The sequence below is a fragment of the Globicephala melas genome, chromosome 4 (assembly GCF_963455315.2).
Source record: "Globicephala melas chromosome 4, mGloMel1.2, whole genome shotgun sequence".
Lineage (NCBI taxonomy): Eukaryota > Metazoa > Chordata > Mammalia > Artiodactyla > Delphinidae > Globicephala > Globicephala melas.
The window spans coordinates 1,856,569-1,871,759 of NC_083317.1; the positions used below are offsets into that span (position 1 = coordinate 1,856,569).

The 15,191-nt window shown below is 59.5% G+C and overlaps 1 protein-coding gene across 1 annotated transcript; it reads left to right on the top strand.

Moving 5' to 3' along the window:
* Window positions 1–553: 553 nt before the first annotated feature.
* DNMT3L (DNA methyltransferase 3 like) lies at window positions 554–15,038 on the top strand. The gene is made up of 12 exons (XM_060297642.1): window positions 554–662; window positions 1,121–1,207; window positions 1,536–1,580; window positions 2,276–2,355; window positions 2,431–2,543; window positions 3,333–3,504; window positions 5,737–5,824; window positions 6,928–7,016; window positions 9,251–9,326; window positions 9,766–9,905; window positions 12,921–13,006; window positions 14,873–15,038. Exons 1-12 carry the CDS (start codon window positions 554–556, stop codon window positions 15,036–15,038), a joined length of 1,251 nt encoding a protein of 416 aa, XP_060153625.1.
* Window positions 15,039–15,191: the final 153 nt, after the last annotated feature.

The window sequence follows — 15,191 nt, forward strand, 5'->3', positions numbered from 1 at the left end:
TGTGTTTGTCAGGTTTCTCACTGCAGAGTGACCCCCCTGCCTCGCGCTGAGCTTTTTCCAGGAAAGTCAGGATGCCCAGCCCACACCCCAGCAGAGGTGGGGTAGTTATGCCCCCTCCAGGCCCCAGCTGAGCCCCTCCGCCGCACTGCCCCTTGGCCCCTCCCACCGCAGTAAACTCCCCCCAACCCTCACCCAGCACCTTCACCCCCACCCTTGATCTCCCTAAGCCCACTGACCTCCCTCTGCCCACACCTGCCCTCCTGCCCCTCCCTCAAGACCACAGCCCCGCCCCTAAGCCCCCCACCCCCCCACCCCACACTCAGCGCCCCATTACTGAGCCCCCCTCCCCCTCCCCCTCCCCAGACTCCCTAACCCCACCCAACAGGGGCGAGCCCCCCCACCCTTCCAGCCAACACCCAGTGGCACTGAGGGCTCCCCCGCCCCTCCCCACTCCCCCGCCCCCGCACGTCACGTCACCTTCGCACCCCCTTCGCCCAGCGGGCCCAGCACCCCCGGTTCCTGCTGGTTTCTGGAAGGCCCCTTCCCAGGTTCCATGGCCCTCTCCTCCCCGGGAACCCTGAGCCTGGAAACCCTGGATGGCTCGGACCCTGACCCAGCCCCGCTGCTGGAAGGGGAGCCGTGTCCCCAGCCCTGTGAAATCAGTGAGGCCCTTTCGCCTTCTCCATAGACCCCTTGCCTTTGAGGGTCGGGTGGGAGAGACCACAGGCTGGGGTCTGGGGGACAGTGGGGCGGCAGGAGCATGGGGGTGGCTGAGGGGTGCACAGCTAGGGAGGACACAGAAGGAGGGAGGGGCCGTGGTGGATCCTGGGCCCTTCGAGGCCCCCTGCCCTCCCATTTGTGGGGAGAAGCGGCCCACCTGCTGCGCCCACCGAGCCCCCTCTCGAGGTTGGCGCTCCCCACTGGTCTTCCTGCCCCTTGACCCTGGGGGTCGAGAGGGGTGAGTGTCATGGTGGGAGGTGGGTAGGGGCCGGGCTGGGTGGTCTGCTCAGTCCCCGTGCTGGGGGTCTGGGGCTCCAAGACGGAGGCTGATGGGACACTTTCTCCCTGTCTGGTGTGCGTCCTGTCTCCTGGTTTGGTGTCCCCACGGCCACTGCTGCAGTCCTGGACCGGGAAGCAGAGCACAGCACGGACATCATCCCGCGCTCCAGCGAGCAGTCATCCCCACCGTCACCCAGGCTCCGCAGAGGTGAGGGCTCATGCAGGTACTGCCTCCATCACTTGGGGTGCTGACCCCAGGCCTGGGCAGAGTCTAGGGTTCCCGGCTTCTGGAATGCTCCCACGTCACTCAGGAGCAGAAGGGCCCCACTCAAAGCCTCCCCCACCCCACCCCACCCCACCAGCTCAGATGTTTAACATGTCGCCATGAAAGGCAGAGGGGACAGGGCGGGGGGGGGGCTGATCCTCTGGTTCCTGTGACGTCAGAAGTCCTTCACCAAGGACTTGTGAGGCTCATCTCTTGAGGTGTCTAAATTAGGAGACAGGCAGAGGAAGGGGCTACTTATTTTCTTTTCCAGATCTTATTGCATATGAAGTCAAGGTTAACCAGCGAGACATAGAAGGTGAGCATCGCACACCTGCCCAGGTGAAGGGACGTCAGCCAGCTGAGGAAAGACTTGCAGCCTCACTCATTGTCCGTCCGCGGAAGAGGGCAGTGTATGCCGCTGGTGCCCAGCTCGTATCCCCTCCACCTGCCCCAAGGACCCTGACACTTCATTTGAAGCGTACACTTCAGTGTCTTTTAGCGTAATCACAGATATGTGTACCCATCACTACAGTCTAATTTTAGGGCATTTTCGTCATCCGCAAAAGAAACTGGTACCCATCAACAGTCCGTCCTCATTCCTCATCCCTCTGCCTCCCCTCTTTCAACCCTAGGCAACCACAAATCTACTTTCTTTCTCTTTGGGTTTGCCCATTCTGGATCCCCTGCATTTACATATGAATTTTAGGATCATCTTAGCAATTTCTAAAAAAAAGGAAAGAAAGAAAGGAAAAGGCCAGCTGGGATTTTGAGAAGGATCTGGTTTCTCAAAACCAGATTTGGGGAAGCTCTCCATATTAACACTGTTTAGTCTTCTGATCTATGAACATGGGATGCCCTCCCATCTGTTTGATCATTAATTTCTTTGAGGACTAGTTTGTGGTTTTCAGTGTACAGGTCTTGCCTTTTTTTTGTTATTGTTAAACTCGTTCCTGAGTCTGTTGCTGTGCCTGACGGCATTGTGACACGTTGCCCTGTGGGTTTTCGCCTCAGACATGTGTATCTGCTGCGGAAGTTTCCGGGTGCACACGCAGCACCCTCTGTTTGAGGGAGGGATGTGCACTCCGTGCAAGGTAAGCAGGGAGCCATGGGGCGGCTTTGTGGAGGCCTTGGAACAGAGGAGGCAGCCTGGCTTTGCCCTCGCCAAGGACAAGTTCCTGGAGTGCCTCTTCTTGTACGACGAGGACGGGTACCTGTCCTACTGCTCCATTTGCTGTGCAGGAGAGACGCTGCTCATCTGCGAGAGCCCCGACTGCACGCGGTGAGGCCAGGGGCCCGGGGGGTCCGGGCAAGGGCTGAAGGACCACTGCCCACAAGCCTGGGAAACTCCCATTCTTCTCAGCTCCGCATCCCAGAGTCCAAAGGGGTTCACCTCCCAAAAGTATGACTTTCTCCAAAGCTTTCCATTTCCAGCTCAAACGTTTCATTTGGTGAATAGCCATGACCTAGGGGAAGGGTGTGTCGGAAGATCTGTGCTTGTGATTTTTCTTTCTGTTTTTATCGCCAAGACATAGCTGCTCCCTCCGTGGTTAAGTAGGGCAGCGACAGGAAACCCACGCAGCTGGTGTCAGGCGAGGCGTAGTCATTCCCTGCTACCTAACAGCCCGAGCGTTACCCGTGGTCCCCTCCCCTCAGTCGTTCCGGGCGTCCCGGTATTTACTGCTGCGTCGCCCCAAGTCTGCAGCCCCACCCCGCCCCCGCAGTGGGCGCTCCTGCAGAGATCTTGCCTGGTTTCTCAGGATCTGGAGTTTGGAGGAGGGAGCCAGCTGGCTTAGGGGAGTCTGTGAAATGTGTCACTACCCACAGACCCCCTGCTGTCCTCTGCAGATGGCTGGGTTCCTGGCGCTCTGGGTCCCCAAGAGGGACCCGTCCCCCTTCCCCGGGCTGCAGCCCCTGCCAGCTCCATCTTCTCCCCTGAGCCCGCGTGTGGCCTCCACCCCTCACTCCGGAGCAAGGAGCAGGCTCGCCTCTGCCTGCGGGACCACCGGGGTTTCACCTGGCGGCCAAGGCAGTGGCAGGCCTGTCGCTGTGGTTCTCTGTTTGACTCCAGGTGCTACTGTTTCGAGTGCATCGACAGCCTGGTGGGCCCTGGGACCTCGGGGAAAGTGCAGGCCATGAGCAACTGGGTCTGCTTCCTATGCCTGCCCTTCCCCCGCAGCGGGCTGCTGCAGAGGAGGAAGAAGTGGCGGGGGTGGCTGAAGGCCTTCTGCGACCGGGAGGCGGTGAGGACACAGCGGGAGCGGGAGCGGGTGCTCGGACTTGGCTCCTTTCCTCTGGTGATGGGCTGCAAAGCGCCCGTCCGCTCCCTCTTACACAACGATGTTAAGGGCTTTTAAGCAAATGCGCTTTTCTCATCCCCTCTTTGTCTGCTAGATGCTCTGTCTTCTACAAGTCACTTTATTTTTTTAAACTTTTTTCTTTTTTTTAAATTAATTAATTGATTTTTGGCTGCGTTGGGTCTTCGTTGCGGTGCGTGGGCTTCTCATTGTGGTGGCTTCTCTTGTTGCGGAGCACAGGCTCTAGGCGCACGGGCTTCAGTAGTTGTGGCACATGGGGTTCAGTAGTTGTGGCTCGCGGGCTCTAGAGCGCAGGCTCAGTAGTTGTGGCGCACGGGCTTAGTTGCTCCGCAGCACGTGGGATCTTCCCAGACCGGGGCTCGAACCCGTGCTCCCTGCATTGGCGGGCAGATTCCTAACCACTGTGCCACCAGGGAAGTCCCTCTACAAATCACTTTCGCATGGCAGTTTTGTTTCTTCCAAGCCTGGGAATGAGGCATTTGTAGGACGTAGGAGAGGGGCCCAGCAGAGGTGTGCCTCTAGGTCCAGCAAGTGGGAGCGAACGCCCGGGCAGGCTCTCCTGGTCCAGCCCGGACAGCTGGCACAGACGTGGGTCCTCTCCAGGATCAAGGTCGGGATCCGGGAGCTAGGCAGGAGTTTGGGCTCATCATGGTGGTTTGAGCTCTGTCCCCCAAAGACACATCCACGTCCTAACCCCTGTTACCTGTGAACATGGCCTATTTTGGAAATGGGGTCTCTGCAGACGTAATTTAGTTAAGAATCTTAAGGTAAGGTCATCCTGGATGAGGGTGACATGAAATGCAATGATTGGTGTCATCTAACAGGAAGGAAGGAGACAGAGATGCACAGAGGGAGGGTGGCCACGTGATGGGGAGGGCTGGGTGCTCACCGTGGCGGCCTGGCGTCTCGGGCTCTCTCCCCTGTGGCGCATGGCCAGGCTGGTTCTGGGGAGTCGCCGCACACGGCATTGCTGGGCCACCACGGGGGCACATGGTAGCCCCACCACCCAGCGCTCCCTGAAACCAGATGGGAGCAGGTACCTTTATGGTGCTTTTCGGAGCAAGGTGGCTGCACTCCCCGTAGAGCCTTCTCGCGGTCCGGTGAGCGGCAGAAACGCTCCCTCTCGGTGCAGGAAGGCCCCTTGCTGGCAGACTGCAGGACGAGTTTCTCATTGAAGGGAGAAGGGGTTGGTGCCCACAGCTGGTATTACTGCCACTAGAGCCGGAGCACAGCGGGAAGGAGGCACTGCTCCTGCGGCTGCCGCGGGGGACCAGGACGTGTGTCCGCAAGTGTCCCTCCGCCCCGCCCTTCTCACCTCCCCACGCCTCCTCCTCCGGGCAGCCTGCCCTCCCTTACACTCACCCGCCGCTTCACTCGCTGCCTGCGTTGGGTGCCCACCTGCTCCAGCCCTGGGCAGACCCTTCCCCCTGGGGCTCAGGGTCTCCTGGGACCCCCCTCCCCCAGGCAGTGCCCCTGCCTAGGCCTGGAATCCCATCCACAGTTCGTGGGAGGCCAGGCACTCCCAAGTGCAACCTCCTGGGGGTCAGGTGGCGCTGGGGTGCTTGTTTCATGAATAGATCCATCGGGTCTCTGCTGCCGGGTGCCCTGCGGGGTGGGCGGGTGTTACCCTAGGCCTTCCTGGCTCCTTCATGGCAGGACTCAGGGGCTGATTCAGGCCTGGCCTGGGAGATGCCTGACACTGGTAGCCTTCAGGGGTGCTGTGTGGCTTGAGGCCCACGTTCAGAGCCCACAGAGGGGACGGAGAGGGGTTGGGTGAATCCCATGGCCGTGGGTATTCAGAATCCCCCAGGTCTGAGACTCTTCCCAAGAAATACAAGGGAAGTGGTTTCTCTCGGGATAGAATTATCTTCCTTCACAGTCAGGAAAATGCCCTCGCACCTGCCTTTCCTTTGCTAGAGATGGCCCAGGCTGGGGGCTTGGTGTGGAGGACAGAAGCCCTCGTCCTGGGCGATGGGTGGGGTCTCACGGAGGCCTGGGGGTCAGTGCAGTCAGGGTGGGGCCAGCCGCCTCGGCCGGTGTGTCCTCATTCATCAGGGGAAAAGCCTCTGCAGAGCCAGAAAGAATTTTTCTTGTCACTCATGGGCTGTACAACCAAGCAGTCATCAGAACATCCTTTTTTTTAAAAAAAATAAATAGGAGAGTCCCCTTGAGATGTACAAAACTGTGCCCGTGTGGAAGAGAGAGCCCATCCGGGTGCTGTCCCTTTTTGGGGACATCAAGAAAGGTGGGTGCAGTGATGTCTGAGGACTGACAATGGAAGATGGGTCTGCCTGGAGCGAGACCCACGGGGGACCGGGGGAGTGGGCGGTGGGCGGGGTCGAAATGTCCCCCATGATGCACTTGCTACATGTTTGAGGCTGGGGACCTGAGGGTCATTTTCAGGAGGGGAGGGTTGAGGAGCACCTGGGGCTCCTTCCTTCAGCAGGGACGCCTTGGAAAGAAAGTTCACGTAGCAAGACGGTGGGTGTGAAACGCTGTAGTGAGGGCCATGGGGCCCAGGCTCTCTGCCTAGGACAGCCCTGCCCACGGCCACCAAACCTCAGACACCTCCACACACCTGGCCGCCGTATAGGGCCGCCCCACCCCTCGCAGGGCTCCCTGCACCCTCCCTCTCTACCCGAATCTCCCAGGTTGCGCAGGCTGGTCACATGCTGCATTGCAGCCTTCCTGGGTGTCCTGCCCCTCTGTACCCTGAGCAGACCCCACCTGCTGGTGCCTTTGGAAATCCTATGGGTTCTCCTGGGCCCGGCAGTTGTAAGAAGAATCCGTGAAAATACTCCCTGTCTCTGGCCAAATGGAATGGGGGGGGGGGCGTCCATCCCACTTCTGGCGCTACGCCCCGTGTCTTGTGTAGTGCGGTCACAGCGGCCTCATGCACACCCGTGTCAGGGACCCGGGGGCTGAGACGCACAGAGTGGGCACAGGTTTCCCCTGAAGGAAGCCCGTGGCCACCCAGCCTTCAAGTCCCTGCCCGGACGATGCATCCTTAGTTCAATTTGTTAAGACTCTTTCTGGGCTAGCTGTCCCATGCCCAGGCTGCAGACTCCCCCTGCAACCCAGCCGTGTCACACAGCCTGACCAGGTGACATCAGCGTGGACGGCCACCACCCAGTGGATTCCTAACCCAGAGAGTGGCGCTGCAGCCAGGAGGGCCTGGCTTTGCAACAAATTGCTTGACTTTCTGAAATCAGTTCTCAGTGGAGTTTGCTGGCTCCCCCTGTCATGCGGTTGAAAAGATAAAGTCTGCTTGCTAACGGCAGCCCTTTAGTTCCACATGGGGTCAAAAACCAGCGTCGGCCCTGTGTGTCCCCTTTGCTCCCCACCCAGAGCTGATGAGTTTGGGCTTTTTGGAACATGGTTCTGAGCCGGGGAAACTGAAGCATTTGGATGATGTCACCAACGTAGTGAGGAGGGACGTAAGTACTGCTGTGCTCCTCCAGGCACCAAGGGGTGAGAGCAGACCGGGGTGGGAGGGGGTGCGTCGGGGGAGGGGGACTGGACGGGGTGGGGGAGGTGCAGCCCGGATGCTCTGTCCCCAGCAGGGCCCACCTGGGGGGGTGTCGGCCCCCCACGGCGGGAGAGCTGAGAAAGGCATGTCCGTAGCCCCCCGCTGCCCACCGCCCAGAGGAGAACCGTTGGCCAAAGCTCCCGCCCGGTTTGTTGAAACCCAAGGGGCCTATCCCACCACCTGTGACGGTGCCGCCTAGGGAGGGGATCCCCCCCTCCTAAAATAAAGTGCTGAGTCTTGAACACAACCACCACGGATTGTTCGAAAACACCCTCCGAGCGCTGTCATGAAACGTCTGGCTCCCTCGAAGGCTATTTCCCGCTGTCCTGGACGGCGGCCTTGGAGGAAGGGCCTAAAAATGACTCAGCAGCTGGGCCGCGAGCCGCCGCGGATGGGAAAGGGCTGGGACGCCACCTCTGTGGCCTCAGGGAAGGAAGATCTGGTCCGTCACCCGCTCGCCCACACAGCCTCTCACAGGAGAATTAAAGCCCGTCATCCCCAGAGCCCGACAACCACGGGCACGGGGTCAGAGGGGCCGGAACACTGGCCACAGAAGGTGGCAACAAGGAAGCAGCCAATGTGGGGGGACCCAGTTCACCCCCCGGGTGCTGGCAGGGCCTCTCAGCTCTGCTCCCCGTCTGGCCGGGGGGCCGTGTCCCAGGGGCCAGCCCTCCTCCCTGGCTGAGACTGGAGACGCCCCCCTCCTCCATCCCCCTGGGGTCTGCCCTGCCCCGAAGCCCAGGACAGCTCTCTTCTTGCCCCTCCGGCCCCTTCGGACATCCCACCAGGAAGCATTTCTGGAGCCTGCGCCCACCCACACACTCGTCCCAGGCCCCCCAGGGCGGGGTCCTCCCTGCCAGGGCAGGACGGTCAAGGCGGGACTGGAGAGTGACACGAGCCCTCCCCAAGTAGCAGAGCTGCAGGAACAGATCAGACATGGGGGGGCTCTCGCTGCGCGGCCAAGGGTCTAGACACCCCCTCCCGCAATGAGCTTTCGCGTCTCAGGGGTGACAGTGGCTCACGTGTGCCGTCATCACCCGGTTCCCCAACGACCAGCCCTGGCTTCACTCCTTTTTCACGAGGCCTGTAAAACGGACTTTCCCACCGTGCAGCCCACCCTAGAGGTGGGCGTGTCCGGCTTCCACGTCTGCACAGCCACACCTGGCCGCGGGTTTCGGGGGATTTCACGTGCACACTGGCGGGTTCCCGGGGACAGCGGGGTGTTCCCTCTAAGACCTTGCTTCCTTCACAACCTTTCCTGGGGTCATTTCAGCAGCCACCTTCGTGTAGAGTGTTGGGATGCGGGTCCCGGGCCCCCAGCCCACGCTCACCTCCTCTAGTCCCCTTGCCCCTTCCCTGTCCAGACCCCCTGCTGTACTTGCGCTGGTCAGCAGGCTTCCTTGGAGCTGAAGCCACCAGGAGCGCGCCTGGGTCAGGGTCAGAGCTGACTGCAACAAGGCACGTGAGGCCGGGGGCACGTGAGGCCGGAGGCTAACGTCGGGTGTCGGCTTCTGTTAAGTGACTTGAGGAGGGTCCAGGGAAGCCGCGTCTGCTCTGGACGGGCTGCTGTCAGACAGCCAGAGATCCAGTATTTGGGTCTTTCAATTGTTTTTCAAGAAGAGTGACACGGGCTAGAGTCTCTAACTGGGTCCCTCCGTCACCTGGGCCCCTGATGGGGAAGGGAATCCTCAGCGTCTCAGCTCAGGGGGGATTGTAGGGGCCTGGACGGGCTGGGGGGCGGGGGAGGTGCAGCAGGGGCGGCTTACGCTCGCCAGGGAAGGCTGCCTGCTGCCCAGTGACCCATCAGGGCTTCCAGCTGTATTTCCCAGCAACACACAGAATCCGCATGAGTCCTTGGGGGCCCCGTGTCACTCTCCCTGGACGGTCTGTAAGGGCCACGCCCGGCACAAAGGAATCACCGCGCTCGGGTTCCCAGGGCTCTGCTGAGGGCCGGCCTCCCTGAGACGATAGAGAAAGCAGGGCTCCTTGCACCCCCGGAACCAAGGGGCGGGTCTGACCCGGTGGGTTTCACCGCCCCCCGACCCCTTCCATGAGGGTCAGCCTGAACCACATGGTCAGAGAGGAAAGGTGCCCGGCCCCGGGGGAGCTCCCTGCCCTCCTGAGCCGCGCGCTCTCCTGCAGGTGGAAGCATGGGGCCCCTTCGACCTCGCCTACGGCTCTACGCCCCCGCTGGGCCACGCCTGCAGCCAGCCCCCAGGTAAGAGGCCTGGCCATCTGCTCAGACTCCAGAGTCTCTTGTCTGCCACGCCCCCCTACGCACCCCAGCTCTCCTCAGGGAGGGCAGGAATTGCAAACCGTCTGCATTCTTAAACAGTCAGCTTTACTGGGGTATCAGAGACGTAGGTCAATTGTCCGTATTCAGTGAGTACAGCGTGGTGGGTTTTGAAGTGGGTACCCTGTGAGCCATCACCACAATCAAGAGAGCGAGTGGGTCCGTCACCCCAGGGCGGCCTGGCGCCCCTCCCACCCTGTCCGCAGGGCTGTGTGTCCCTGTGGGGTGTCGCCCAGCCTCCCGCACCTGTGCCCTGGAGGCTGCAGCTGCGGAAGCAGGCGGCCCCGCCCCACCAGAGCCCCGCCCTTGCGTCCCGGGTCCCTCCAGGCAGAGCCCAGACCCACCCGATTGCTCCCCACCCCAGCGTGGTACCTGTTCCAGTTCCACCGCATCCTGCGGTACGCGAGGCCGCGGCCAGGCAGCCCCCAGCCCTTCTTCTGGATGTTCGTGGACAACCTGGTGCTGACCCAGGACGACCGCGTCGTGGCCACTCGCTTTCTGGAGGTGGGTGCGGGCCGCGGCCTCCCTGAGGGACACTTGGGGCCCCTGGGGGGCACCGCTTAGGTCCCGGTCCCGAGGCCTGGGTTTTCAGAGTTCACAGGGCCCACGAGGGCCGTCTCACCACTGAGGTCCCAACAGCGCCTTTGCACTGCCCTGGATTTAGGGTCCCGCCACCTCGGGTCACGTCCTTCTCCTCCCCGCCACCCCACCTGGGCGCACGCACGCTCACACGTGCACACGCATCGCAGTCGCACGCCGCAATACGCAGTGCTCCGGTCAGTTACACACACACACACTCACACCCATCCTGGGGCACCGACAGCCTGGCTGTTTCTGTCCTCAGGCCCAAGTCCTGACCATTAGAGCCGTCACTTTTGGACTCAGTGACCGGTTTGTCCAGGGCTGACCTGGCCCGTCCCTCCCAGCAGACCCACACACAGGGCAGCCCCAGGCCAGGCCCGGGGTCCCTGCAGTGAAAGTCTCCTGGCTTCCCCACCCCTGCTGTCCCCACTGCACTTGTCTCCAGGTCCTTGGCCACCTCCAGGACGTCTTCACAAACCTACACGTCTGCCCGCCCCGCTGCCCTGCGTCGGGCTTTTTTCACTTAACCGTGACCTTGGAAATCGTTCTGTTGGAAAAGTACCTTTCTCACTCTTTGTTTTGACGTACGTGTTTTGTTTTCTGCAGTTTTACTTTGTATGGATGTGAAAAATGCCTTTAATCCGTTCCCGGGAACAGAGAGTTGGGCTGTTTCCAATCTCTTGCTCTTACAAACAATGCTATGAGGAGGGGGCATGAGTGGGGACATCTGCGGGGTGGATTCCGGAAGCGAGACCGCGGGGTCCATGTGCCGTTTTCAGGGATGCTGCCACTGCCCCGGGAGGGTGTCCGCGCAGACCCCCACCCCCCCGGCGGCCGAGCTGCCGCTCCCCTCACCTGCCCACAGGGTGTCCCCAGCTCTCTGCGTTCCCTCGCCTTGGCTCCCAAATGTCCTGTCTTCTTCCCTCCTATGCAGTTGGGATTTTCCATTTTGTATCTTACTGGTTTTGTATCTTTCTTACTGGTTTGATTCAAGAAACTATTGATCTCGTCTCTCCATTAAGTTAGCTTCTGCTGCCTTCTTGGATGACTTTGTGGATGAAAGTGGTTTATAGTTGGTTCACTTAGACTCTCTGGGTATCTGAGCAGATTATCTGCAGGTCATGATAGTTTTTTCTTTCTAATTTTGTACCTCTTGTCTCACGTTGAACCACAGTAGTGACGGGACATGCCTGCCTGGGTCCTGAGTTGCACGTACATGTGTCCAGTGTTTCTCTACTAAGCTGATGCTGGCTTTGAGGTTGAGGTTGATACATTTCACTATGTGAAGGAAATTTCCAGAAGTTTCCCTTGATTTCTATTTTTTGAGCCATTCTATCAAGAATAAGTGTTGGATTCTGTCAAATGTTCTTTTTTACGTCTATGGAGAGAATTAAGTTCCTTCTTTAGATCTATTAATAGGATATAATATACTAATAGATTTCATAATAGCGATCCGTCTTTGCATTCCTGGAAAATACCCACTTGGTCGCGGGGTGTGGCTGTTCTGACAGATTGCTGAAATCCAGTGAACTGCATTTCCCGTAGGATTTGCTGCTTTGACAAGCACGAGACAGGCGGGTGTGTGAGGCTGTCTAGTTTTGTGCTATTTTTATTGGGTTGGGATGTCCGTGTTAAGTTTGCGTCATAAAGTATTTTAAAATTCGACAGACTTTTCCTGTGCAACTGCCGGGACTGGTTGTTGTTGCCGTTGTTTTAAAATGGGAGCAACTCTTCTGTGGGAACTCATCTGTTAAGATTTTCAGTCTTTTCTGAGATCAATTTGGTAAGTTATGTTTTCCCGGAATGTCACCCATTTAATTAAAGTTTAAACATCACTTTCATAGGGTCGAGCAAAGTGGCCTCACGATTCTCCTACTTTCTTCCGCATCCGTGGTTATTCCTCCTTTTTGGGAAGCCCGGAATTTTTAAATGCTGACATGTCACCCCATATCAGCGGTCATGAGGCATGTAAGGTGACCTGTTTACTGAACAATCTATGAACAGTAACCGCGAGTCCAAACCAAAAGCACAGGCTCCCAACCTGGGAGCCAGCCGTCCGCAGACTCGGAGGACAGCAAGGATGCTGACTCTTGGTCGTTTTGTGAGCACATTGGGTAGATCGGAATTGGTCCCGGATCAGAAGTAGGCAAAAAAGAGACCTTCCCACGTGTCCTGTCACTGCTCCCATCTTGCTGTGGAACCACATGCCTGCCGATGGCAGGCAGTAGCTAGACGTGCCCAATGCAGGACCGTCTCTTTCTGCCCTGCGCCCGATGGTACATCCACGTGTGAGCTCTCCTCCCGGCCAGGTGTCTGGACACGGGAGGAGACTGATGTGTCCAGGGATGGTCAGACTTGGGAACGGTCCACGTGGGCCTTTCTGCACGCCCCACCACTCCAAGTCCGGAGAGGTAAAGTTCAGGCCACCTGGTTGGGTGTCGGGGACCGGATGACCTCCCTCCTGCCACGACTCCCCCCAGCCCCTCCTTCCCTGACCTTCCGGTGCTTTCTACGGAGACTGCGGCCCCAGGATCCGGCCACGCCCTTGGCTCCTGTGGGCATCGTGAAGCATCGGCCCTTGAGGAGACACTGCTGTCTGCCCGCAGAGCCTCTTATCTGCCTGACATGACATATCTCGTGGCTCAAAGAGCAAGGACTTCTTTGACCTTCACGGGAATCCACCTCTGCCACGCAGCAGGCGGGGAGTCCCTGGGCCAGGTGACCTGTGGGAGTGAAAATAACCTACCAGTTAAAAGGTCTAAAATAATATCTCGGCTTTTTTCCTTATAAGGTGATTTATAAGGAAAAAGATGTGACATGTAAGCAATGTCGACTGGGAGACATAATCGGTCTAGGAGGCCCGGGACACTGTTCTGGGCTCAGGTGTCGTGCCCACTGTGGGTCTCCCAGTTCCTAGTTGACGTTTTTACCCCTCAGACTGAGCCGGTGACCATCCAGGACGTCCGTGGCTGCACCATCCGGAACGCCGTGCACGTGTGGAGCAACGTCCCCGCCGTGAAGAGGTATTTCCTGTGCGTTTGTGTCCCTGGAAACTTGGAGGGACACAGGCTGCTTCGGGTTCACCAGGGAAACAAGTCTGAGAGTGCAAGAGAGCAGAGGGTTTTCTACACAGAGCCGTGCCCGGGGCAGCCTCTGTGCCCAGGTCAGGGGCCGCCCCACAAGTTCTGGACAAGCTCAAGGTCAGCGGTGCCCCCTTTCCACTTCGGGGACCTTCTCCCCGCTTCTGCACTGGTGCCTCTGAGCGTCTCACCTCCGGACGAACCCCCGGACGGGAGCCACGCGGCACATGTGCCCCGGTCCTGGTCCCCACTCCCCAGGCTCCAGGCACGTGCCTCACGCTGCACAGCCCCACGCTCACAAGCACACACCTGCTGTCTCACAGGCTCGCACTCGTCGCACACACTCACACGAGCTCACATCCTCACGGGCGCCCCACTGTGTGCGTTTGGGCCACACTGAGCTTCTTTCAGGCCCTCAAACAGGCCTGCCTTGGGCTTTCACACACACACCTACACGCACACACACACGCGCACACACACACGTGCACACACACGCATTCATGCACACACAGACGGGCACACACACGCACGCACGGCCTTCGGTGCTCCTGAAACATTCTCAGGACTGGCGATTCTCACGCACGTCCCCTCGCCAGCCCTGCACACCCACAGCCCTGGTCCGGCCACCCCGCCACTCCAGGCAGCCTTTCTGCTGCCAGGACCCTGCCCTCCTCCACTGTCCCCGCCACACACGGCCCCCCGAGCCCTGAGGAGAAGGCCGTCTCCTCCCCCAAGCCCCGTGCATCTGGCCTTCGTCCTTGTGTTGGACCAACGTTGCCTGCACCTTCCAGGACAGTAAGTCATGGGTCCTCCCCCGGCAGTGCCTGGAAACTTCTTTTCACCACCTCCCAGTGCCAGCTTTCGCCCTGCTCACGCTGTGGCGCCCACCCGGCCCCCAGCCAGGACTGTGGCGGGGACGTGGGGAGCCAGGTGGAGCAGGTTCCGAAACATTATCTCTTCGGAAGACCTGAGGGTCACCCCACCTCCTCCACAGCGTCTCCCCACTTCTCTCCCCTGGAGGTGGGTGACGGGGCCTGGGCCCCAGGAACGCAGGAGGTGCTTCCCTTCAGCTCACACTGTCTCAGTCGTGAGGGAGACCCCCTCACTGGAAGTAGGGACCGTTTTGCTGGGATGATGGGCAGCTGCCTTCAGACAGCACCGGCCTCCCTTGGACAGTGGAGCTGCCCCAAGGAGGTGGGCAGGGAGAGCACCAAGAGGGGCACGGTGTGTTTCTGGCACCTTGTCCGTGGCCTTCACCCCCGACAAAAACTGAGCCGAGAAATGTCCCCCGAGTCCAGCGAGGTGCCAGGCGCCACGTCCGCGAGACTTGAGTCCCCAGGGTTGCATCACGTGACGAGCGGGGTCCCTGCTGCGTGGCCCTCCGGCTCAGGCAGCCCGGGGCCCACAGGCAGCCGTGCTCAGCTCGGGTGCAGCAGAACCCTTGGAAGGGCCAGGGAACACCGCTTGACCAGCCTTGCCCACGAGTCCCGCCCTCCCTTCTCTGTGGGTCTGCTCCGCGGTGGCCTCTCCACCCTGAAAGTGAGACCTGCTGAGCTGGGCCAGTGGGCTGCCCTTGGGGACCCTCTGTGCACCCGTCTCGGGTGCCAGGCCCCTCCCCAGGAGGGGTGTGGGAGCCATCGTCCCCTACTGCCCACGACATGCTTGTCATCCCACCACGCGGTGAAAACCTCACAGAGGGCAGGTGGGGTCTTTCTCTCAGAGACCTCGGGTAATCTAGCGAGACGGGCACCCCCCAGCTCTCTCCCAGGAGCCCTTGGGTGGGTACCAAGCCCCCGCTCTCCTTCTCAGCAGGCATTCAGCTCTGGATCCCCAGGAGGAATTATCCCTGCTGGCTCGGGACAGGCAGAGAGCAAAGCCCCCCACCCAGGGCCCAGCCACGCTGGTGAAGAACTGTTTTCTGCCCCTGAGAGAATATTTCAAGTATTTTTCAACAGAACTCACTTCCTCTTTGTAAATGAGTCAGTCATTATACCGTGAAAAAAAAAAAAAAAAAAAAGAGAGACTTTTCCTAGAACAAAGACGACTTTCCTTACATTGTTTCTTTTTTCCTTTTCAAATTATTATTCTATTTGCTTACCTTTGGATTTCCCGAGATCGCTACAGGCCC

Coding starts and splice junctions, on each gene's coding strand:
- DNMT3L (XM_060297642.1), top strand. CDS start 554: ATGGCCCTCTCCTCCCCGGGAACCCTGAGCCTGGAAACCCTGGATGGC. Junction 1,581..2,275: donor TAACCAGCGAGACATAGAAG/GTGAGCATCGCA, acceptor TTTTCGCCTCAG/ACATGTGTATCTGCTGCGGA. Junction 3,505..5,736: donor CCTTCTGCGACCGGGAGGCG/GTGAGGACACAG, acceptor AAAAATAAATAG/GAGAGTCCCCTTGAGATGTA.